At 31.9% G+C, this 26,207-nt stretch overlaps 1 protein-coding gene across 21 annotated transcripts in view; it reads right to left on the reverse strand.

Annotated features, from left to right (window-relative positions):
* The window catches only part of PCM1 (pericentriolar material 1), a 92,452-nt gene that overhangs the window by 58,739 nt on the left and 7,506 nt on the right, over positions 1-26,207 (reverse strand). For 12 of the 21 annotated variants that reach the window (XM_063077389.1, XM_063077390.1, XM_063077405.1 and 9 more), the window contains 16 exons: positions 24,711-24,802; positions 23,273-23,389; positions 21,278-21,520; positions 19,697-19,966; positions 18,631-18,801; positions 18,330-18,446; positions 11,706-11,883; positions 11,452-11,541; positions 8,717-8,826; positions 6,935-7,151; positions 4,768-4,969; positions 3,660-3,833; positions 2,938-3,095; positions 2,572-2,807; positions 460-611; positions 188-317 (listed from right to left, as the gene is read on the reverse strand). In XM_063077389.1, the coding sequence (XP_062933459.1) occupies positions 188-317; positions 460-611; positions 2,572-2,807; positions 2,938-3,095; positions 3,660-3,833; positions 4,768-4,969; positions 6,935-7,151; positions 8,717-8,826; positions 11,452-11,541; positions 11,706-11,883; positions 18,330-18,446; positions 18,631-18,801; positions 19,697-19,966; positions 21,278-21,520; positions 23,273-23,368 (2,544 nt within the window). In that variant the 5' untranslated portion in view covers positions 23,369-23,389; positions 24,711-24,802. The remainder of the gene's footprint in view (positions 1-187; positions 318-459; positions 612-2,571; positions 2,808-2,937; positions 3,096-3,659; positions 3,834-4,767; positions 4,970-6,934; positions 7,152-8,716; positions 8,827-11,451; positions 11,542-11,705; positions 11,884-18,329; positions 18,447-18,630; positions 18,802-19,696; positions 19,967-21,277; positions 21,521-23,272; positions 23,390-24,710; positions 24,803-26,207) is intronic. The other 9 variants (XM_063077409.1, XM_063077401.1, XM_063077399.1 and 6 more) reach the window with 5 other exon arrangements.

Genomic DNA, 26,207 nt, shown 5'->3' on the forward strand with positions numbered 1-26,207 from the left:
ATCTAGAGATGATTTAAAGTACAGGTTATATGCAAATAGCATACGATTTTACATCACAGAATAGAGTATCTGCAGGAGTCCTGTAACCAATCCCCCATAGATACGAAGGGATGACTGTACTTTTGGCTAACATTAGGTTTTAAACATCTTTTTCAGACAAACGAAAAGAAATAAATTTCATAATTACCTGTAGGTCAGGACATGCCTTTTGCAATGCTTGAATTTTCTCCTGAATCTCAATCAGTTTCTTTCTTTCTTCTTGCAATTGTTTTAGCTCTCTCTGTTGCTGCTGCAGTTTAGCTTCGTAAAATTTCTCTCTATAATTAAATTGACATATTTGGGGACTCCAATAAAATTTAATGACAGTACTAAGCACAACATAACACAGTACCTAAATGAGGACCTTCTCTGTAACAGGCACTAAATTTTTATTAACTGAAGGCCAAAAGCTTAACATACCTTGCCTTTTCATTTACTCCAGCATCTTTCTGTGTTTTACTGGCATTTCCTCTAGAATTATTTGAATTTTGTTTGGTGTCGTCTTCTACTGGGTAGAAATCATCCACATTTGAAGTATTGGCAGAGATCACTCCTTGAGCTGCATCACCATCCTAAAACAGTATCATTATATTAAAACAATCTTGATATCTAAAGACATTATCCAACTCACATCTTAGTAAATACCACCAGTCAGTAAACTTCACCTAATATAAAAAAATTAAAGCAGCAGAGAAAGTACGTGTGTGTTTGTATACAAGTTTATGTCTTCCCCTTAACAGTTCTTCTTATAACAGGAGAAATTTTAAAAAGTCAATCTCAGTAATGGTTAAATAAGCTCAATATATCGATATAATAAAATGTAATCAAGGATATGGGAAAACAGACTCGCATACATCATTGATTAGAGTACCGATTAATACAGTCATTCTGGAATGTAATTAAGCAGTATCCATTAAAATTAAAACGTAAATAAACTATAACTAGTAATTCTACTTCAAATCTAATCTTGAAAAACAAACGCACACAGGCTTGTGCAAGAATGTTCAGTGGGGCATTGTTTCTAAACAGTGAAAGACTGCAAACAACAAAAGTACACATTAACTAAATTAAGGTCCACTGATACTACAGAAAACCATGCTGCGGCTAAAAAGAATTATATGTACTGTACATAAATACACAGTATAATAATATTTATATTTTATATTTATCTATACATCTATATTTCATAATTATTTATCTATATAATTACATAAAACTGTATATACTGACATGAATAGTTCTCCAAGATACTGTGGAGTCAGGGGAAAAAAGCAATCTTTAAAATAATACTCGGTGTACTATACAATTTTTAAAAACACAAACATAAAACTTCATGTACTTTTTTAAATAGATGCATAGTGATGTATGTAAATGCACAGCAAAGGTCTAGCAAAATAGAATCTGTAATTTCTGGGAAGGAGAACAGGATTATGAGCACATTCACCTTTTACCTGAGTAATTCAAAGTAAGTAGCATTTCAAAAGAAGCTGTGAATAATACTTTAGCTTTGCATTCACAACAAAAAACATTTTACATACCTTTATAAGTGTGGTTAATTTTAATGTTTATACTCCATTTTTTTCAACCTAAACAAACCTTAATGAAAATAAGCATTCATTAATTTTATCAGAGGTGTAACACCTGCTGATATTATCTAAGTTATAGTTACCATCATTAGAAGTTTTTGCCTCCAAATCATACAGATTTTAATACTTCAGAAAGCTTCTCTACAATATTTCTGTAGTGATTACATCACTGCGAAAAACTTCAGGATATATAACAGATGAAAAACATGAAAATAAGTGATTTTTAAAGTTACATCATTTTTTGTTGCTCTAGATAGATCATATCTAGTCTGTAAACTGCAAAAAGCTAAGTCTTTGAAACACATCAGTCAATACAGTAATGTTCATAGTTATGGAACTGCACGTTCCTGTGTATAAACTGCTTTTTAAAATTTACATGAATAGTCCCAACTTTATTTTTTGGCCTTACTGAATAAGACAACAATACAGTTTTTCTTTTATGTAAAGTGGGTTAAGATCTCAGGTTCTGATATCAGGCATTCTAAATTCTGGCTTGGATAGTTGTATAACGTTGGGCAATTAACACCTCTTCGATCTGTTTAAAATCAACCTTATTGAGATGTCACACATTTATTGAGATGATATAAAGCCAGAGTCATGAGCAAAAACCACACAACAAAAAACACTGTTTTTGTAAATAAAGCTGTATTGGCACACAGCCTTGCTCATTTGTTTATGCATTATCTATACAGCTGCTTTTGTGTTGAGAAGTTGTAACAGAGACTGTATGACGTACAAAGCCTAAAATATTTACTAACTCATCCTTAATAGAAAAAGTTTGCTGACCTCTGATGTAGGCATGTAAAGTGCTAAGCATTTAAACCTGGCATATAATAAATAAATGTGTACTAGTATACCAACATAATTATCAGACACATACACAAATTTTACTTATAAGTAAGACTATACTATTTGACAAATAGTATTTTAAAAATACAATATTTACCTGCACCATAGCAACAAGATCTTGTAACTGTCTAAGTTTCTGTTTTGCAGCCATAAGTCTACTGATCTTCTGCTCAAATTCAGCATCTTCTGGAACCTCATCAACCAGACTGCTCCTGTGACTAGATACTGAAGCTCCACTTACTCCCTCTTCTTCTGCTTCCTCCTCCTCTTCCTCATCATCTTCACCATCAGCAACATGAATACCCTGTTCTCCTTCTCTATTATATCGACAATCTGGTGAAAACATGTATCATTGAAATCAATTAAACTTAAGAGTACTAAAAAATCTACTAGAAAAAGTACCAGAAAATCTACTTCACAAGACTAATATGGCAAAATTATCTGTGAATATAGTCAATCATACCTAAAGAAGGAGGCATATTTAGAGCCCTTATGTTGGCAGCAGATCTGTTGTTAATTTCACAATTAGAATTAACTGATCTCCCATCTCTATTATTAGAAACACATTGTGCATTACTATTACTATTTACTTCATTCCAGGTGGCAGCTACTTGTGGATTTCTAAAAGAAAACAGCCTGAAGTTATTGAAGGTTATAAAAAACGAAATCAAATTTTAAAACTGCTGATTAAAATGATTCCAAACTAAGAACACTGGTTATTCCATTTTTCCATTTAAATTCAAACTCTGAATAACTGGCTCCTACTCTTCATTAACTTCTGCATATGTGCTATTTGGAAATTTGAAAAAAACATCTGAAAAATCAAAATTACACCTAAAAAATAAAGGGGTAGGAAGATGCTAAAGTAGATACTTCTTATGATTCACTTATCTCATACCTAACAAACAGCAAATTTACTTAACTACTGTACTCAATATTTCCCTATCTGCATTTTTTTTTAAACAGGGCAAGGATGATTACACAGACCAAAATACAAGGGTACTTCAAAAAATTCACAGAAAAATAGAATTGAAAGATAACACAAATTTTTCCGTGAACTTTCTGAAGTACACTCATAGTAGACTTACAAGAGAAAAGCTAAAATAAAAGGCAAATAGTGAGCACACTAATAAAATATTAGGTTAGGATAAATATGTTGGGAAAAAAACAAAGAACAGTTCCCACCGAATGTTAGTAACAGGTTCAGAATTTTCATGGTCAGAATCATATTCTGACTCTTCAGTTTCTTCATCTTTTGTGTTTTCATTTACAGCATCTGTCATCATATCTGATGTTTGTTCATAATAATGAACTAATTCTCTTAGTTCATTCAATCTCTTTCGAACTTCATTTAACTTCCTGATAAACAGAATATATATATAATATTAACACCCATTATAGCAAAATAAAGCATACATTATTTTCATATAAGTAGCCAGCACAAAATTTAGAGCTAATCAAATATCCAGAGGGTGTGACTGTAAAGTAATGAATTTAATGTCAAATAAGGCATACTCAAAATCTCATTACTTTACTTTCTTGCATTATGTTCGTGACAAAAGCATAAGCAAACCAATTTCAATTTAACTGTTTACTTGAAGCAGGTATAAATGTTAACAGCAGAAAATGCAATATTAAAAATACTTCTAGGTTTCTTAAGTATCAAAGTGTAAAGTATTCAGTTTAAATACTACCTCTCAGGCAAATCAGGTATACAGACATTATTGAGCATTTACAGAAGTTTCTCAATTTGTCTACAATTATAGAGACCTATAAAGTATATATATGTAATACGTTTACCAAAAATAACAATTAAGTTTACTGAGATCTTACTAAATGCCAAGAACAGTGCCAATGTTTTTTAACCCTAAAAACACCTTTATGAACAGAACAGACATATTATTATCCCTTTTGCAGATGAGGAAACAGGCTTAGCAGGGCTAAGTTATTTGTCCACAGTTGCATAACCTTGTGTGATACAATTTTCAGTGCTGTCTGACTCTAGAGTCTGGGCTCTAAACCATTTGCATATAGAAATATTTTAACTGTAATCCTAGCTACTTTTGATTCTTTATTTGAAAAACAAGAAAATAACATCAGTTCACAGAAATTACCTGTGTTACAATGTTACATTTCTCTTGGCCAACTCAAAGAAGGCACATTTAACACACACCAATGTTTATCATTCATAATAAATTCAGTTTTGCCAGAATTTTCAACAAAGGAAAAAACCCAGAATTTACCCCTATTATTTAGTTCTAAGCTATGTAAACAATTGTAAAAAATGTTTTACTGGAGTTTTTCAGTTGGATTTAGATGGCCTTCATTTTCACATTCATTCTGAGAGATTAGAGAAGCCATAGGATAAGGAACAGATGATGTGAAGCTATTGGATTCTCCATTGACAACCGGTGCTAAGCCTACAGGAGCAGAGACAGCCGAAGTTGTACTTCTCTGATCCACACTTCTTTGAGGAGAGGCTGAAGAAGGCACAACTACAGGAAAGAAAAAAGTTACCAGTTACCACAAATAAACAAACATGGTTATCAGGCAACACTTATTCACAGTTTGCTTAGATATTAAAAAAAAAAAAAAGTAAGAATCATTAATAATTTCTATAAATTTAAATTTTAGAAACTTAAGGCTACACCTAAGCCACTTGTTTGTTAACATACTCCACAACTAAACACATCAAAATGCACACAGAAGACACATTTTTACTTCTTTCTTCCAGAGATTCTATCACTTTTACATTATAGTCACTTGGTTAAAACAGAAAGAAAAAACAAAAAGGAAATTGACGAAAATTATGATATTCTACCTTGGAAAAATAACTAGAGAAGTATTCTGATAAACGCTAGGTTAAGTTAAATAAGGACACTGTGTACGATGTGCAGTACACAATCTGCAAATTTTAATAGAGTAGCCCTATCTGATAAGGTCTTTGTTTTTCAAACCTACAGCCCAGAAGAGTTACATTTGGCCATCAAGACGAAGAGTTTCTTGTTCCAGGAGACAAAGCAAAAGTGTTAAAAGTAACTGTGGTACATCCACACCATGAAATATTACAAGACAATAAAATTTTCTAGTTAGATGATGGCTAATTCTCTACAGTCCTAGAACTAAACTTTAATTACTTTTCTGTCTACATACACCAAACAAAGGTATCATATATGCCTTCAAGGGCAATCTATGAAGATTAAGAATCTTTGCACTTACCTGTCTCCTACTTCAAAGCTATTGTCACTTATCTCTTTTTCACAGGGAGGGACCATTATTTGTTCCTTACTTTAATACCATAATTACTGTAGCTAGTTTCCAGTAGTTTCTGCACTATATTCCTTGACTATTCTATCTTTTGCTTTGTTTTCAGTTTTCCATTAAGAAAAAAATGACCTTTCAGAGTCATCAGGGCAGAGTGCTACTTTCTTCACGTGTATAAAACTGACCACAACACGTTAAGCACAACTTTTGAATTTTAAGTTTTTCTTAGTTGTGCTTATGTTTGTAAAGGATAATGACTGGGATTATACTCTAGAAGAGGAGGAAATTCACATGGGTAAGAAAAAAGAAAGGAGTATGTTTCAGGGCAGGTGTAGTACAGTTCTTCTGGGAGTGGCACAGAAACAGGAGATGGGTGGATAATAAGGAACAAGGACTCCAGAAATGACATTTTTATCCCTTGTCTTTTCTTTAAGTAAGACAGCAGCTGAATTGTTGAAGAACAATGACCAGTTAGGGCTGACCTACTGACTCTAATTTCCAATGCAAGCCCCAATTACTATTTGGACAAGAGGCAGGAACCAGGCTTGAGAACATATCAGGATAGCAATTGAACAGTAGTAACTACATGTGAAGACAGAGCAAGTAAAACACCGTTGGAGCAGAAAAAAATAGTTCCTATAGTAATAGCTGCTTAAGATGACTATTGATGTATTTTAAAAAATATATTATAGGCCCAGTGGTTCTAAGTTGCGTACTTTCTACACTCAACTATATGTACTATAGAAGTTTTTCATATCTCACATTTGTTTTTTCTATAAACATTCCCTAAGTCTGTTTCACAGTTCCAGGGTTTTTAAATAAAAATATTAATTGAATTAGTTTTTCCTTAAGGGAAAATTTTGAATATGTTAAAAAATACATTATTAGGTCCAAATATCAAATAGTTACCTTCTGTGCAACCTTTCCCTTTTTAAAATCCTACCAATTTTTCAATGCCCAACTTTATTCTTTCCCTTTTCTGAATTATAAAACAGATTTACCATCTATTTGGCTTTTATCATATACTGGCTTGTTATTTAAAAACTTTTCACAAGCCTTATCTCCCTACAAAATTTTTAATTTTCTTGAGGAACTATATGTTCATTCATCATTAAATACTTACTAAAAAACTATTACGCGCTGGCATATATACTTAAGTGTCCTCTACCTAATACTACTAAACCAGATTTACTTACATGATGAATTGTTCAGATGCTGATCTCGAAGTATATGAAGTTCTCCAAGCAATTTGTCCATTTTTTGTTTCTTTTCCTGTAGCACTCTCATTTTGCTAAAAAGTTGGACTTTCTCATCAGGTAAATGTTCTGAAACTGATGGATTCCTGCCCTGGGAAACCTCTCTAGTTAATGAAAGACTTTCCGCCTGTCTTCTATTGTCTGGAACAGCTGGAGGCTTATAAAAAAACAAAGAAGAAAAATTAAAACTAAGGCAAGGTTAAAGGTTGAATTCTCACTTTTAAAATGCATAAATATTCTTTATAAAGAAAGAGAAATATGTACCTACGTTGTACTGGTGGATAAGTATATGCCCTTCCTATTTCCAAATTACATATTATTTCCTAATGTGCTATTATAACATACACATGGTTTCATACACACACATGATCCCACAGTGATCTTATATTCACTGGACATATTAAATTGGAACTAAATTAAGTGATATCAATGCCACATGTTATATAGAATAAACCCTCAAAAATCTCATTCTCTCTCTTGCCATCTTTTTAGAACTACCACCATCAACTTTAACTTCTTAACCTATCAATTTTTCCTATTACTTCTAATTTTCCTCTATTTAAAAAAAAAATTATGAAACATTTCAAGAATCAACTAAGGCTTAGGGAATCATATAATAAATGCCTCCCCTTAAGCTTAGTCAAATTTTAACATTTTCCCATATTTTTAAGAGAAATATAACATTACAGATACAGCTATAGCTCTATATGTATCCTTCCCCAATCCCATTACCCTCTACAGATGTAACCACAATCTGAAATTAGATATCTACCATTCTTATACATGTTTTTACTTTGTAATACCCATGTATGTATCCATTAAAAAATGTAATTCTTTACATATTTTTAAACACAAGGTAAGCAGTATCCTTAAGCTTCCACTCTTTATTCATCTGCTCTGGTTCATTTACTGTAACTGTTGTGTAGAATTTAACCCACATATATAATTTATTAATCTATTTTCCTGTTCATGAATATTTAGGTTATTTCTGGTCTTTTGCTATTATCAAAATACTTCCATGAACATTCTTATACCTGTCTCTTTTTTCTCTAAAGTAGACCACAATAGGGTTACTAGAAATAAATGATTAGATATTGCTAAATAACTCCCCAAGATGGTTGGGCCATATTTTTATTTTCACTTAATCAGCAAGAAGACAGGAAACACTTTATCTTCAATCATACTCATTTCCAGTGGAGAGGTACTAATTCACCCTTTCTTACTATCCAAGTCCCACATATTGAAAATTTGCATTTACACCATTATTTTAAAAGTTCATCAAATTGTAACACTTATTAACTCTCAAATTAAATTTAAGAACTTTCTTAAAATTGATAGTAAAATATTTCAAGGACATAAATTTAAACCTAACATAAATCTTAAAGGTTATAACCATTAACAGTCTTTAAGAGGAAAAAATGTGTCATCTAGTAGCATAGAACGGGAAAATTTCACTAATCACTTCATTCAAGGTATATTTTCCTCTAATTTATTGTCTCTCAAAGTATAGTCCCCAAAACACCAGCACTTGGAATCACATGGGGAGAAGCCTACCCCAAGTCTATGAATTATCCTGGAGGCAGGTGGACCCTACTGACCAGAAACCTATATTTCTTAACAAGTATGCCAAGTGGTATTTACACTCACTAAAGTTTGAGAACCACTGTTCTAATTAACGTGATTTTAAACAAAACAATACTTAAAAAAAAAAAAAAAAGTTACCTGAGAATCACGAAGCTGATTATGAAAACGCTGAATTAAATCATTTAATTCTTCATTTAGTTCAGATGTGATACTGACTCCAGACACGCTACCTGTAGTTTCTGCAACAGCTGGAAAGAAAATTAAAAACTATTCATTAATATAAATAAATCAAATACCTTTTTTAATTTCTGGGAAGCCAAAAATAAATTTTGAAAAAACGAAAGAATTAAAAAATCTCACCTAACATATTTTGAAACTAGTAACCCTCATATTTATCTGCAAACAATTATTTTATTAGATGTTTCCATCTAACCTAAAAACAGACAATCACAAAACTCTACGATAGTGTTCCTTTTCTATTCCAACATTCTAGAAGGGATACTATTACATTCCAATTAATAACAGTGACTCAATGTAGTGGGGATGGGGCAGTTCTATCAGTTAGTTTAGGTTGAGGGAGTGGAAGGGAAAAGTGGTAGTCTGAAAAAGCACAGCTGATTCTGACAGGTCTCAATCTCCATGTCTTCTAATAGAATCAATGCTGGCACACTCTGATTTTGTACAGGGGCTGGCAAATTTTCCTTAAAGGTTCAGACAGTAAATGTTAGGCTTTGTGAGAAACAGTTTTTGTCTCACCTACCCAACTCTGCTGTTATAGGGCAAAAGCAATCATAGACAATACAAAAAAAGGGGGGCATGGCTGTGTTCCATCAAACTTTATTTCAGGCAGTGGGCCAATTCCAGCTGGCCATAGTTTGTTCACCCCTGCAGTAAAATAGTTAAATTTACTGAAGTAGTTGCTTGTGATACAAGTCATACAGGCTTATCACTAATAGGAAAATCTGAAATCTGAGATGCTCCAAAATCTGAGACTTTGAGCACTGAGAAGACACTCAAAGGAAATGTTCATTGGAGCATTCTGGGTTTCAGATTTTCAGGTTAGGGATGCTGAACCAGTAAGTATAATGTAAATATTCCAAAGTCTAAAAATATCTGAAATCCAAAACACTCCTAGTCCCAAGCATTTTGGATAAGGAATATTCAACCTTTACTAAAAGACTGTGGTTATCTTAATTTAAAAAAAAATGACCTCATATTCCTAAAGCAGTTTTCTGGTAACAATTTTGATAGTAGTTACTGCTTTCTACACTCTCCTGCTCTAAAAGAGACAGTGGCTATAAACTGCTTCTATTTTAAAGGTAAATACCAGCTTTTCCACTCAGAAATTAGAATTTCAAGGCTGGATGAAACCCCATGTATCTAGCAAAATTCTACACTGAAAATAAATTACAGTCCAGATCACTAATACACAACTTGCTAGTTAAATGGTGAAAGGACCACTCTTTTCCATAACTGTGTTCCCTCTCTTACATACCAGAAGATAAAATACTATAATTTTGAGTTTTCTTCAGTATTCCCCTGCAAAATCTCATAAATACAGGAGCAAAATTATTTTAAAATTACTAAGCTGAAATTCTTCAAATTCAAACTCCTGTTTAAAAAGAAATTACCTGCTTATTTAAAAGAAAAAAGTTCATATTCAGAAACAGAAAGAAGACCCTTGACCTAGAAATTCAAGAGATTTGATACTACTAAAATTCTGTATAAGCCTAGGCAAGTCACAAACTGTGTCAGAGTTCCTTCTCTGTGAAACGGAAATACGAATAAAAGCTCTGACTACTAACCTACAATTCTGTGATGATCAAATGAGATGATGTAAATGTAAATATATGAGATTAATATAACCATCACAGGTGAGTCTTTGAAATCTGACACTCAAAACTTGAAAAATATTTAATAGGCTAGTCACTAACCAAACTTTTAGTCATTATGTTAAAATATGATAATTATATTTCCTAAATTATTTTTCTAAACAGAAATATAAAAGCTAACGATACTTTGGATTTTACAAGGGAAAAATGGTGACAAAAATCTGTGAAATTATTACTATACACTATACTACGTACAACTATTTATTTATTTACTTATTTTTAGGTGAGTCAAGTGAAGCAATGAGACTGGAAAAGGTACAAAGAAATCTGTAAGTGGTTGTGATCAATTAGTTGTAAACCCCACTGCATTTGGACCACCACAACTATATAATTATTAAAAAAGAGTAAATTACTTGAAAGTCAAAGTTCCTTATGAAAATGCAAAATTAAATTAGGTATAACAGTGATCAGACAACTGAGTCAGTGGGCTGGGTTTGGACAGCAGGACAAACAGATTAACAGCAGAGTAGCCTCAGTGAGGACCTAAACTCACTAGTAAAAAGGAGTGCCCAATGGATATAAATTATTATTAGAATGGGATGGTGGGGACTGTCTATTAGAAAACATAACTAAGTTTTATTAAGTTTTAATAAGTAACAATCTTTTCAACTTTATGAGAAATTAAAACATTTAGGTTTGAAGGTGATGAAACAAACTTCAAAATTAGACTCAATACACTAAAGAATTCAATATAATTTTATAAGGGAAGAAGGAAGAAAGAAAAGAACACTTCTGAGTCTCAGGAAGAATATATAGTTCAAAGTAGCTAGTGTATATGACTGGACACCTAATTGAAATAACAGAGCTACTACTTACTTTGAATACTAAAGATGCTCTATAAATTTATTCAGTGCCTCACTTAAGGTTTTAACCCTTCCTTGGGAAGCAAGCAAAGAACAACAATCCTAGTTAATAAAATACAAACATCAAGAGCCCTATCAGTCTGAAGTACAAAAACAGACTACAGCCTGTCCCTTTTACCTCTTAAGGGTACTCTCTGATGAAAAGGAGAGCGAGCTGGCTGTCTGCACGGTACAGTATGATGGCCAGGAGTTGTCCCTGCAACCTTTTCTGCATAACCAGAGAAAAGCACAGGACAGGGTAAGCCTCACATGAAAGTTTCTAAACTAGTCAACAATCAAGATCTGACTATATAATAACAAGTATCCACCTTGCAATACAATTGATTTATTGAGCCTTGCTTATAAAAACAACATTCTAATACTGTAGCATACCAGAATCATCCATCACAACAATAGCTTGCTCTGCTTTATGCTGCAGAGCTAGAAGAGCAGCTTGTCGTCCCTGCAGAGCTCTCAGTTGTTCCTGCTGTTGCAACATCCTTTTTAATAAGTCATGTTGTTTTTTCAAACTTTCTATCTCTTCCATAGATTCCTGCTGAGGATCTCTGGCCTAGAAAATAAGACCAACAACACTTATACCCAACTATTAAAACTCATGTTCGTGTTTCAACTACCAATGGCAAAATATGTACAGATAATAAATTAGTATTAAATATATAACCCTAGATACAGTTTTAATAGACTTAAAAAAAATAAGAACAGAATGATGACATAAAGATAGCCTGCCATGTTGAGAGAGAGGTAATTTCTCATGGTAAAACACTGTATAAGAAATGACTTAGCATGAAGAGGAATTAACAAAAGGAAAGAACAAGGCATACAAAAGATGGAAAGGCCAAGAGGGCAAAAGGACACACGCACACACGCGCACACACACACACACACACCAGTGAGCAAAAGAATGAAGGATCCAGACCCTTAAAAAAAGGAGCAGATTAGACTTGGTCAATGCCCTGAAAGTATCTTTTTAAAAAAAGACAAGACTGAGAGACTTTCTGCCCCTCTCCTAGAAGTGGTATTTAAAAACCACCACTAACCCAGAAAACAAACCAACCTCCTAGTTCCTAATGGAAGATGGAAATTTTAAAAATAGTTTACTTAATAATCATACATGAAAAGGTTTTAATTTAATTGTAACACATTATTAGGTAAATAACAAAACAAAATTTTATATTTTGTATTAAAGATGTTATTACTATTTTTTTCTCTTAAATTATGCCCATTCAGCTGAGTCTGAGGAAATAAAATAGAAGTAAATACTTCCAAATTCTCCCAAAATGCTAGGAGATTATCCTCTTATCTAAAAGTAGAACAGATTAAACAGGTATCACTTGTAAGGAACAATCAAATTTTAAAAGTTAATCTTAAAACTACTCAAAATGTAACCAACCCAATAAGAAAAAAGAAGGGACAAATTCAAATATAACCCAGAAACAATAAGCTAAATTAAGCTAAATTAACTTAGCTTAAGCTATAAGCTGTATAATTTAGCTATTAGCTAAATTAAGCATGAAATGTATAGCATAATGGTATTTTTCATCATTTATTTACCTTTAAGAAAATCTCATATTTTAAAAGTTCAATGATTTTACCTAATATTTACATAAAATATTCCACCTTTGTTACACATAACCAATTTTAAATTCGCATTGTTAGGAAATTCTTGCTGGAGTTATGTAAATTTTAAATGAATGATTCCCACCCTCCTTCTCCAAAGTTACTAAGGAGAATAAGGAAGTTCAGTGATTTCTTTGGAAAGTAAAAACACACCGACCTACTTTCCCTATGCAACATGATTCCTGCAGACATTGTGGAGAATACAGACGGCTCAAGAGAAATCCCTTACCAATACTGCACAAAACCTCTCTTCTCTTTACCTCCCCAAATGCAACTCCTTATCAGTACTGTGAATAAGGATGAGCAACTGTGAAAACATTTTACAGTTACTTGTAAATAAGTAAAATAAGTGAAAAAAGTACATGGCAAAGAGTTAAGTACTCAAAGAAAGTTAAGATCAAATAGAAAGTAGACTATGGTTAGCCTATTTGATGTACACATCAGAGGAGCATGGTCAATGCCATATATATTGTGAACTATCTCTAGATTTCATTAACATGGGAGAGAAATAACCTACCTGTATCTTGGCAAAGCCACAATTTACTGGAGGTTTTTCTATTGTCTTGAATTTCTAATAAACTAAAGCCCTTTTCAAATTAACTACTGTTTACTCAGTTTTCTGCCATCCTTTATAAGTGAAGTTATTTTGTTAACATTTACATTCATTTCTGTCAAAATTCATCTTCTTAGTTCTGGCTTATTTCAAGATTGTTTACATCTCAGGGAAAAAAAAAATGTGAAGGGGTAGGATAACTATCAACAGTTAGCCCTCTCAGATTTGTTCCGAAATAATTTCATAGTTATTTCATCAAAATCATTGATTAAATGTAAAAGCAAATCAAAATAAGTACAGATCTCAATAGAATGACTCACAGAAATCTCTCCAGGTTGATAACAATCAATTAAATACTCCTCTAGCAAAGTATAAATGGCAGTTAAAGAAACAATGCAAATAAGAAAAAAGTCATGTAAGGGGAAATAAAACCCTCAAGAATGCATATTTCCACCTAATTTATAATCTTACCTCCCCAAAATAGTTTCGACTAGGCTTACCCTAAAACTACCTAATTTTAAAGGGTTTACTTAGACAATTTAATATTATAGACTTCTACTCTTTAAAATGCAAACTTTTCAAAAAATTCTCTAATCCTTGTTAGCAGCATTTCTTCGCAAAACTATGATACCCTAACTATAAAAAAATTCTATTTATTAAAGTAAGCACAATTATCTTCAGATTTTTCACTAATACAAAAATGAATTCCCAAAAATTTTCAAAATTAGTGAAGTTTTAGTACTGCTTAATCTTTTGTATCCATATAAATAATATTTCAAACTGATACTTTAAAAAGCTGAGCCAAGGGAGAGGGGTGGGGACTACGATGAAATATAAAGTAAGAAACGATAAGAAAATGGAAATAAAAATATCTTGGAATATGAGGAGGCCAAGAACAGGGTGCTTAGAACAAAAATCCAAAAAGGAAGCTAGGACTATATTCATTCTTCAAACATATATTTTTATTTAAACATTTTTTCAGGCACTTTCACCAATTACATTTTTAGTTTACAGAATAAATAAATAACAATTTAGGCACGAAATCCTGAGTTGCATATACATAACAGTCCAATTTCAGGAAACCCTACATCTTCCTTTCCTCTATTCAACTGAGGTTCCCCTAATAATTATTCATGGGTTTAAATATACTTTTTCAGCTTCAGACAATTATGTACTTCAATTTTTTCATATAAAAGGTGAGGGCTTATAAGTCCAGAGAAGATAAAGCTATGATTTATCCAATGTCACAGTTAGAAGTCAGGTTCCTGGGGCATTAGTTTAGTGTTCTTTACATCATATCACCTGCCCCAAAATTATGTGCTTGGGTTCTAAATACAGAAGTATAAAACACAGTCTCTGAAGAAGCATAGCTGATTCTGGACACAAGGCTAGCTCACATGAAATAACTAGAAATGATGAAAATAACAGCAAAACAAAGGTACATGGTATAAAGAAAGCCTAAAAGTTCTCTAAGAGCTGAGTGTGGGAAAACAATGAGGGCATGGGTACTAATCGAAGGCTTCTTTTGTAAAATTATGCAAAAATGTCATGTCTATAAAATACTCCATAAAATGGAATCTGCCCAATCATTTCATATCAAGCTGCAACTTACAAGACTGTTTTCAGCACTGAATCTCAGGTAAGACCTCAACTGTTTTTTCTTACTCTTCTAACAGAATTCTAAGGAGGAAATGGGAGTGAGATGGTGAGAATGACAGATTCTGCCCAGCAGAGTGGGAAAAAAAAAAAAATCAGATGGTGAGAATTAAGATTTTTTTCCAAAGAAATTAAAATTTTATGAATACAGTACTAACAGAACTACACTAGGATGGCCTTAACAATCCAGAATAAACAGTAAAAATGGAATAAACTCCAGAAAACAAGTGCAAAAAGAATAATATTTATTTATAAGGACATTATTCAAATAAACTTAAAAACAGAAAAGTGGTTTTTAAAAGTAAATATAACATCTTAGGGGAAAAAGGGGAACTAGTAGATACTATGTTGTAGTTATTGTCAACTATTATTCAGAAAGCTTAAAGAGAAAAACAAAAAATTCCAAAGGATACCTATTGTATTTCACATTCACTTTCTCTTCTCCAATGCAACTAGTTTTTAAAATAATCAGCTACTTTATTTACTCTTCTGTTGAACTGGGACACCTTTTGCTTAACACTTTATATAAAAGATCCTCATAACTTATTTCAAACTGTGTCCTCTGTGGAAGTCCGAAAAACAAAAAACAAAAAACAAAACTGCAAAATACCTTAAGGTTAAGTTTTGTCATTTTTAAACAGCCACAAAAAGAAAACAAAGAATAGCTACAAAACAGAAAAGAAAGATTAATCCTAGGGTAATAAACTAGTAATAAAACATATAAAATTAGTCTTGTCTACATGCAATTAGTAAAATACTTTGTTCTTACCAAAAGGATATGAGCGCTTTTACAAATACTATTTTTATTCAAACCGTTTTAAGTGGAACTGCACAAATAGTTGTGTTTAAACCTAAATTGAATGCCTTTATGCAAATCACGGAAAATTAAAAGAACACTTAAAATAAACATGTAAAAACATCAGCAAACAAGTCAATTAGATAATTAAATATTTTTCTAAAAAAAAGAATGAAAGGGACTTCTAAAGGCAACAAAAATATAAAGCAAAAAAACTACATAAAAGCATTTCACTCTTACAAAGACAGGAAAGTTAATAGCTTTGCTCTATTTTCTTTTTCTTTAATGAATGACTAGAGGAAATGCGACAAAAATTAAAAGTACCACCTTAATTAATGAACACAAATATCAAAAACAAAAGGCAACTGACTGACAGTCAAGGTTTAAGAATGCATTATATTTTGAGCCCCAAATAGAAAAAAAAATGAAGCGAATTACATTTCAAATCCTTTGCGAATGTAAATTAAAAACAGCTGCCACATACGATCTATAAAGAGGACAGCATATAATCCAGAGAAGAAAGCAGAAAGAAAAACACTAAGGGTAAGCATTTTACTAAAGCAAATTACAGTGTAATAATCATGTGAATAATTTATCTATGTAAGAGTAACTGCAACAACAGAAAAACAAATAAGGAAAAGGAAACATGAACAAAAGAGATGGTCCTTAGAGACTTTCCAAATTAATATTGTGAAGTATACCTTTGAGGGAAATCCATGTTTTCGGCTATATTTCTTATTAGGCCTCAGTTCCCTGTCATTCTGAGGAGGTCTGTCAACTTTCCCTTTTGGATTTGTGGTAACGTCAATGTCTGAAACCTGTTCTTGTGAAGGTGAATTCCCTAGTTTGTCCTCAATGCACAGCTGAATTCTCAGACTAAAAGACGCCTCCTTTATTAAATAGTGTAGCATATTAATTTCTTAACACAAACTCCTGTTTAACATACAAGCCAGCTTGTAAACACAGAAAATTTACCCGTCCATCTTTTTTAAAAAAAATCAATTCACCTCCCCCAAGTGGCAGTAAACATAAACTTTAAAGTTTCTGTAGACTATACTCTTGCTTAGTATAATTATCAAATTCTATGCAATTTCCAAGTTATACAACTGCTAAAGGGCATTTTAGTATTTAATCTGCTACATGATATTAATCGACTTTCACAATGTCATGATGTTACTTATTTTGAAAGAAAGTCTCATCATGGTGAACACTTTAGATGCTAGTATTTAATTATAATTATCAACTATACCATTTCCTATCCCTCCCCAACAGAATTCCTTTAATCCACACTGCCATAACCCTTCCATTTCTGCTGTAAGGAAGAAATTATTCCCAGAACCACTGTAAATAAACAATTTCCCCACAGCAAGATCCTTTCAAGCCCTCCAAATGTATCTCCCATTTAAAATCATGTAAAGAAAGGAAATCCAAATTTCCTCTTCAAATTAGGAAGGGCAGGGAAGAGAAAGGAGGCAGATAAGAAAATATGCACATCAATACTAAAAGGAAACAAACCCTCAAATTCCTAATGCTGACTGGTGTTTTGGAACATACCTCAAAAACAAAAGATATACATGGTTTTCCTCTCAAAAGAAAAGCTTTATTGGTAATCGGTTTTAATAAAGTTTACTACTGCATAATCATAGGCACATCTGTTAAAATAAAAATGTTTAAAAGTACACTAGTTTCAAAACACACTTCTATGAACTGTTTATTTTACAAATCTTTCCTCGAAGTTCTGTAAATTCCTGATTATTTTTCCAAAAGGCAGTATTTTGATAAATTTCTTTTTCAGAGTCAGAAACTATAGTATTTTTCTCCCTGTGAATGAATCACAATGTAAACTCTATCCTGCCCCATTTACTTAGTGTTCATATCAATTTTTCAGTCATCTGGTTTTGCACAGTACTAGGCTAAAGCCTGAGAAATGAAAAATCCTAATACCCTTAAAATGATTCTTCACAGGTAAATGAACTTGAAAACTTTTCCAATAGATTATATACTACGTAATTACTAATGATACTCTGTACTTATAGCCTTTACAGCAAGGAAGAATTTTAACTTTCTCAATGCTTCCTGAAATTAGTAAAGCTGTGCTTAACAAAACAAACTGGAAAAACAATGTTTCTATAAGCTGAAAATCAGAAATTACTAACTTTCAAATCAACCATTAAAACTACTTTTAATGTTAATAAATAAAACTCTAAAAGTTCCCTGTTTAAGCATAGAAAAATATATACAGCAGTAACAATTTGAGGGTTTCTTCCCCGGAATACACTTTTCATTAAGGCACACCTGTAAAATATCATCTTGAAAACTGGGGTAAAATTTAAATCTTCACTTCCAGCACTTTAATTACCAAAAAGCCGCTTACCGTGGTATCTGAAGCCTCAGACTGCACATCTATGTTTAGCGATGTGCTCTCAGCTACAGAACCAGATCCCACAGCTGAATCTATAGTCCGAACATCCTCCTCCTCATTTTCTCTAGCCTGAAATATTTTAGTGGTATAAATCATACAACTATTAAAAAGGGCAATAAAATGTTATAATGGATGGCACGATTTTTGAAAATATGTTAACTCCTCTGGGTTGGCATTGGAATGTCATTAGTACATGTACACTGACACACTACAAAAATAATTCAATACATTATTAAAAAGGTCCAAAACTTACAAGGATTTTTTGGAGAAACTTCATATATGACTTTTCTTGCTCTTTAAGATGATCTATTAGATGAGTAAGACGCTCAACATTAGCAGATCTTTCATTTTTTTCCACAAGATCTTCCCGCATGGAACTAGCTTTAGTAATATAGTCACGAATTTGAACAAGCCTGCTTACAATCTGCAGGGGAAATGTTGTACAGCTTATTTGCATGAAAGTACATAACATCTAAAATTGAGAATAATTCAATAGCAACAATTTTACAGATTTTATTTCAAAGATAAGAACCAAAGATACTTCTAGTATTATGTGAATTCATACACACAAAAAATGTGAATGCAACCTAGATTTTAATCAAAACATAATTGACAATATTAAGATCTCCAATCGCCGTCAATTCAAAAATAACTTTCAAAATTATTTTAATCTACATTATCTGAAAAATTTTATTTATACAACAAAACTGCACACAAAACTTATTCATGTAAACATTCTAATATTCACGTAACATTTATTTATAAAGTATTAAAAATACTTTTGAAAATACTTTTCAAAACAATAATATCACTATTTAAAAAAAATTCTGGGCCAGCCCGTAGCTCACTTGGGAAAGTGTGGTGCCGATAAAACCAAGGCCTTAGATTCAGATCCCCATATAGGGATGGCCGGTTAGCTCACTTGGGAGAGTGTGGTGCCGACAACACAAAGTCAAGGGTTAAGATCCCTTTACCGGTCATCTTTTTAAAAAATAAATAAATAAAATAAAAAATAAAAAAATTCTTACAAAAAACTGTTAATGACATTGTTCCCAACCCCCTTTACTACAAATTGGAAATACAGTATTTGGCATATAAACAAAAGCCTTAATTAACCTGAATATGCTATTTCTACAATCATTTAGGATAAAAAGAAATTTATTTTGTTTTAAATAAATCTACTAGATTAATGAGGAGGACCAGGGAATTACTTTAATTCCACCTAAAATTCCTATGTGCGTAACCTAATACAATTTTTTAAATCTTGGTGTTTATACTCTGAGGTTTGTGAAAACAAAAAGCAAAAGAAATTTTATCACCTGGCTGCTCTCCATTGCAGGTTCTCCTCTTCCATCTTCTTCAGAGACTTGACAGTTTTGCAAGAGGTCATTACTTAAAGCAGAAGCAAGCAACTCTTTACATTGTGCTGATCCACTCAATTCTCTCTTTTGAGGACTTGTAGCAGCATCTTTGCTTTTGTTAGTATTAATCTGCATAGGCAAAAAGTTGAAGGGCTTTCGGTTTTCACTAAGCTGACGTTTGTTGTTAGCAGCTGTCGCTCTACCTTGAGAATCACTTCCAATGCTTCTCTATATGTGAAAAAGAAATCAAATCACACAGACATTAACTTTTCAACAATTTGTTTTAAAAATTATCATGTTCTTTGTTTCACCATCAGACACGGATTCAGGAGGTATGCATAAACTGCTTTGTAGCAAGATTTGAAAGAGCTTCAGATCTACAAAATTCTTTTAATAAAATACTAAACTTCATTTTTTTTTTTACTCTTTTTAATTTCATTTTCTGTAACTTTTTAATTTGATATAATTCCAAGTTCTCTCTTTCTTTATTTTTTTTTTAACTTTAACATTTTTTTTTTTTTAACTTTTATTTTGTCGATATACATTGTGGTTGATTACTGTTGTCCCTTACCAAAACCTCCCTCCCTCCTCCCTCCTCCCTCTCCTCCCTCCCCCGCAACAATGTCCTTTCTGTTTGCTTGTATCAACTTCAAGTAATTGTGGTTGTTATATCTTCTTCCCTAAAATACCAAACTTTAATTAGCACTTCATAAGTCTTCATTTTGCTGAGACTACTCGATTGATGAATACGAACAAGATTAGTCTAAATGGAATATAAGGATTATGGACCACATTTATAACTCATACTGCCATTTGTTACTTCCTTATAGGGTTTTTATAGGCTTTGGAACCAATGAATCAATGTTAATATGAACATCAGCATATCAGTCTAAAGATGCCTCTATATGAAGCATTGTCTGAAAAAGTATTCAGCTCAGTGCCTGGCATACAGTAAGTGTTCAATAATTAGGAAATAAATATAAATAATATATGATCATCACTATCATCGTATCAGACTTGAATCTACCTTTATGCATATTTGGAAACCTGCTTATCTCTGCAAAGTACTGATGTGACAGTAAAATATTTGTCAAGAGTTTATCATTTCTACTTGCTTTTAGGTCTAAACTTTATTTCAGTGATTTTAAGTACAAAACATTTTATGCTAAATTGAGGTAATCCAGCACACCCCAAACTTAGCCAATGATAATTATACTTAACTGGGTCTTTCCACTTAATAGCAATTTTATTCAGTTACTAAAATTCAAAATATAGTTTCTTAATGAAATCATTTAAGTTAGTCATACAACATAGTAAGAGAGTCCAGAAAAACTTGTCTTTAGCAAGTTTAGAAGGCTTTGTTTCCCTCCAAAGAACACAGTACTATCACCACTGATTAAAATTCTTTCCATATGCACAGAAACTGAAAAAAAAAAAAAGTAAATAAACAGTTCAATTTTTTATTCTTAAGACAAATTATTTAATCCACTTCAAGTATTTCCCATAGTCATAACTTAATTTTTAAAATAATTCACAAACCTGATCTAAATCACTGAAGTTTATCCGCTGTTTAAGTTTCTCTAATTCTGCCTGCTCTGGGACAGACATCTGAGTCATGTATCTACTGTGTGGAAAGGTATGTGGAGTCTTTGTTCTTCGCCTTCCAACTCCTGGTGATGACTCCGGAGAAATATCATTAGTTACCCTTTTATCACTTTCTACAAACTTTTTCTTATTCTTTTCTGATGATCTATTTGCCTTCTTCTGTTGGCCACCCCAATCCTTTAAAAAAGTAAAAGTAAAAGTTAATCTGGCCTCTATCAAACCAGGAAAATAATTTGGTATGCTTGAAAAACTTTGGTCAGACTTAAAAATGACAAAATATTTTTCACATAAACATATACTCTTAGAGACAATTTTTTATTTCTATTAACCCATTTTTTCCTCATTATCTATCCTAATTTCACAGCCTATCCTTTAGAAAATATAGTAGTCATCCCTCAGTATCCACAGGAGATTGGTTTCAGTACCCCACATGTACCAAAATCTGCAGATACTCAAGTCCTGCAGTCAGCCCTACAAAACCCACAGATATGAAAAGTCAGCCCTCCCTATCACTCAAATACTGTATTTTCAACCTGCGGTTGGTTCAAAAATCTGCAAATAGAATGGACCCAAGCAACTCAAACCAGTGCTGTTCAAGGGTCAACTGTATTTTCCTATCATAGTTCATTAACAAATACAAATCCCTAAATCCCAACCCTGGAGTCAATCTGAATATTTTCAAAAGCATTTTTAAAAATTGTTCTTTTCTACTTATAAACTGAACAGATAAATAAATTATAGATACCTTTACTGGCCTTTAAAGTCTGTACATATGGTAAAAAGAGAAAAAAAAGAAAAAGATAAATTGACCTAGTTTTTAAAGTAATTACTGGTCTGAAGAAATGCTCCACTGTGTGACCCTAGGCAATATATTTAATTTCCCATAGTCCCCATTTCCTAATCTCTAAAATAGTGTCACCTTTAAAATAGGATTAAATATAATATAAATAGTGCAAAACATGCAGTGGTGAGAAAAAGAATTTTTTAAATTAAAAAAATAACACACATAAAATAGTACAATACCTAGCACTTAGGAAGCAATAAATATAGCTATTATTACCTTTATAGGCAAAAATATACCACACGATAATATCTGATATGGAATGACAAAAAGTTTTTTAGATGTTTAATGTTTGAACTAGAAAACACTTTTATTTACTTAGTTATACTTATATAACCTACTTCACTCAACAAAAAGGTCTAAAATTCCCACCTTATCTATAGTGGAAGTATCTTTTAGTTACTACTATAGTAAAACTACTTGGGATATTTTCCTCATTTATAACAAAACTCCCTTCTCTATAAACTGCCCCTCCACCCCAAGCTATGTGTGGGTTTCCTACCAACCTGTTGTACTACTTAGCCCACCCATTCCTGGCCAAAGAAGACTGGAAAAGAAATGTGTACCTAATCCAAATTGGAATGATAATACTTTAAAATTTCAAATTGGGACTAAGAGATACCTAGTCAGTATATAATTGCAGCCACAACTAAAAACTTTACAATGATGGAGCGAGCAGCCAGAGTATACAATGTGAAAAAGAAAAGAGAAAGCTGGTCTATTAAAAAAAAAAGTAGTGTTAAGCAGAGGCACTAAGAAGCAGAGTCAGCATAGTAAAAAAGAAATTCTTGACAACTTTCTAGTTCCTTTTTCCAGTCCTCTCCTAAAACCCAGCTGTGTATCTTTAATATGGTTTCCATAAAACACCTTTACATCCTTATAAATCTCCTTTTTGGTTTTAGCTAACTCAAATTAATTTTTGTAACCTGCAACCAGTGTGTTCAACTAATATAATAAATAGCCCAAGATCCCTTAATATCTTGGCCTGCAAGTGTTAACAAAGAGTTAGTGAGTTAGATGTGGTCAGAGTAAAGTTGCATTTTAACATTAGTAGTCAACAAAACACCATCAATACTAAAATATCATACCATATTGTTGAGTCGATCATCAACACTCTCAGTGCCCCAGTTTGGTAAATCCTGATCATTCATACCTTCTTCAAAAGGACCTCCTCCTGTGGCCATACTGCTTTAACAATTAATTTTCTGCAAAACAAGTAAAAGCTAAGCTTTTTAACACATAAAAACAAACCTCAATTTTTAAATCATTCCATGAAACTCAGCAATATAAAGTTATCACTGAAACGCTGATTAGTGTGATTTGTTTGTTTGTTGATGGATAGCCAGTACTGAAACACTGATTTTTATGAAATGAAAAGAAGCTCTGTCAACCACGCATCACAAACAAATAGATTTAGCTGCTATAGGCATATTATTATTAACCTAAGTAGGACTTTAGATTTCCTCTAGGTATGGAATTGTACAGGTTAAAGTGGGACTAGGTAAAAGAGGAGAGGCTGACATAGTGCTGATAACACCAGGCACCAGGTCAAGGGTTTGGATCCCTGTACTGACCGGCTGCTTAAAAAAAAAAAAAAAAAAAAAGAGGAGAGCTTGAGATAATTTTATTTAAAATTCAAGGGCAGGGAAAGGCCATTAGACTACAAACAAAAACACTAATATTCAAAAGAATTAGATAATTTTGCCAAGAACACAAATCCAACTTGTTTTTATTCTAAGATCCTAACTCATCCATTCACTACAGCATAATATTGAAAGAATTCTCATCCATGAAAAAGTAGAATTTATCCCATGAGTGTTTTAATGTTAGAATATCTATTAGAATAATATAATACACTAACAGACTACATAGGTTAGATTTTATCATTTCAAAATAAAAAGTGATATGATAATTTGAGAAATCTTACAAAGTACAAATACACTGATACTTCCTACAGTTATACTTCTTTTTACAGTTTTTTTAATGACTGTATATTCCTTTAATAATTCTCTAAAGAGTTGAAAAGAAGTATTGTATATACTGAACCGATAGTAAACAGTATACTTAAAACAAAACATGAAGGACAACCCTACTAAAATAAACAACAAAACAAGAATGCCACATATCAGTAACTTAGCACTGTTTCAAATGTTCTATCAAAGTGAAAAATATAAAACAGAAATATTAATACTGAAAAGAGAAAAGGTGCTATTCATAAAGAACATGCATGGGCTGGCCGGTCAGCTCGGTTGGTTAGAGTGCAGCCTTGTAACCTCATAAAGAATAAGCATTAAAAAAAAAAAAAATCAAGAGTACTTTGAAATATCACCAATAACCACAGAAAATATAATGGGGAAAAATAATGCCACTTATAATAGTGATAAACATATAAACTATCTAGGAATAATATAATTTTGGCCAAATGTGAGGAAGCATTATTAAACTCTATAAAACAATAAAAGAGAAAATTTGAGTAAGCAGAAAAACTATCTTCCCTGGTGGGAAAACTAAATATTGCAAACATACCATTTTCTAAAATGTATGGGGCTTAATGTAATTCCAATAAAAATTCCACTAGGATTCTTCTTGGAACTTGAAAAAATAATTCTTAAATTCACCTGGAAGAATAAATAAGTCAGAAAAAAATTTTAATATCTGAAAAAATAAAAGAGTAATGACAAAGGTCAGGAGGGTAAAAAACTAATCCATGATTTCAACCATTCCTAGCGTCTACGAGGAATTTTCAAAAAGTTTGTAGAAACAGTCTTATTATCTTTTAATTCTATTTTTCCATGAACTTTCTGAAGTACCCTCATACATAGTTAAATTAGTGCCAGCCTCAAAACAAAAATTCTCAAATATACCAATTAGAAAAATTTAATAAGAAAAATTAATCACAGTAACATTTACTTTGCTTAGTATATGCCAAGCACCACACTAAATACTTTATGTCCATTACATCACTTAATCCTCACAATAATTATATGTAGAAGTATTCGATAGATGGGACAATTTGCTAACATTTTTGAAAAAAAGTTTATATAGAGCTTTAACAACTTTTCTTAGCTTCATCTCAATCTCAGAACACAGAAAAATGATTTGCATTACTATTTTCTCAATCTCCCAAGGATGATATATACCCAGTACCATTCCAGACAAATAACAGTTAATTCACATTAAACATTATGTGCCTTAGGCATTTAGAGCTTAATTCTCTCCCAATTGAGAAAGGCTGCCTTATACCATAACACCAAAATAGTAGACTAAAAATAGACAAAATTAAGAAAATCAAATAAATAAGATTAAAAAAAGACAAACAAGAAAATAGAATGAACTTGAAAAACAGAAATCTTATAAATTTAGAACATAAAGAAAAAAGAAAAAGTTCAACATACTTTATTCACATAAAAGTGAATTCTAAGTATGCTGAGAATAAATAGCAAATAAGAAACTGGGAAAAAAATCTGAAAGAAATATGAAATATACCCTTATTATATAAATAACTTTTTAAAAAACAGGAAAAATAAGAATGAATAGGCAATTTACAAAATAAATTAGTAAACGTAAAATAATAAGAATATTAATAATGTCCAAATTAAAGAACTATTAAACTAGCTAAATTTCATATAAATTACATATTACCTAATCCTGATGACAATAAAGGGAAACTGGAATTCTCAGATACTATGGTGAGATTGTAAACTAGTATAATCTTTGTAGAAAGCATTTTGGTAATACTCTCCATCAATAACTAAAACTGAGTTTTTGATCCAGTAACTCTACTTCTCCATATCTAATCTAAGAAAACAGAATAAATGCTATTACGCAAATCGTCCTACATACACTGGATAGAATACTAAGTATCCTTCAAAATACATAATAATGAAGCCTGCACAATATAGCCTGTCTTTACAACATGAAAAAAGTTATAAAATATTTTTAAAGCAATATGGAAAACTGTACAGTCATGGATCACTTAAAGACGGGGAAACATTCTCAGACCCATCATTTGGCAATTTCATC

This window comes from Cynocephalus volans, chromosome 13 (genome assembly GCF_027409185.1).
Source record: "Cynocephalus volans isolate mCynVol1 chromosome 13, mCynVol1.pri, whole genome shotgun sequence".
Lineage (NCBI taxonomy): Eukaryota > Metazoa > Chordata > Mammalia > Dermoptera > Cynocephalidae > Cynocephalus > Cynocephalus volans.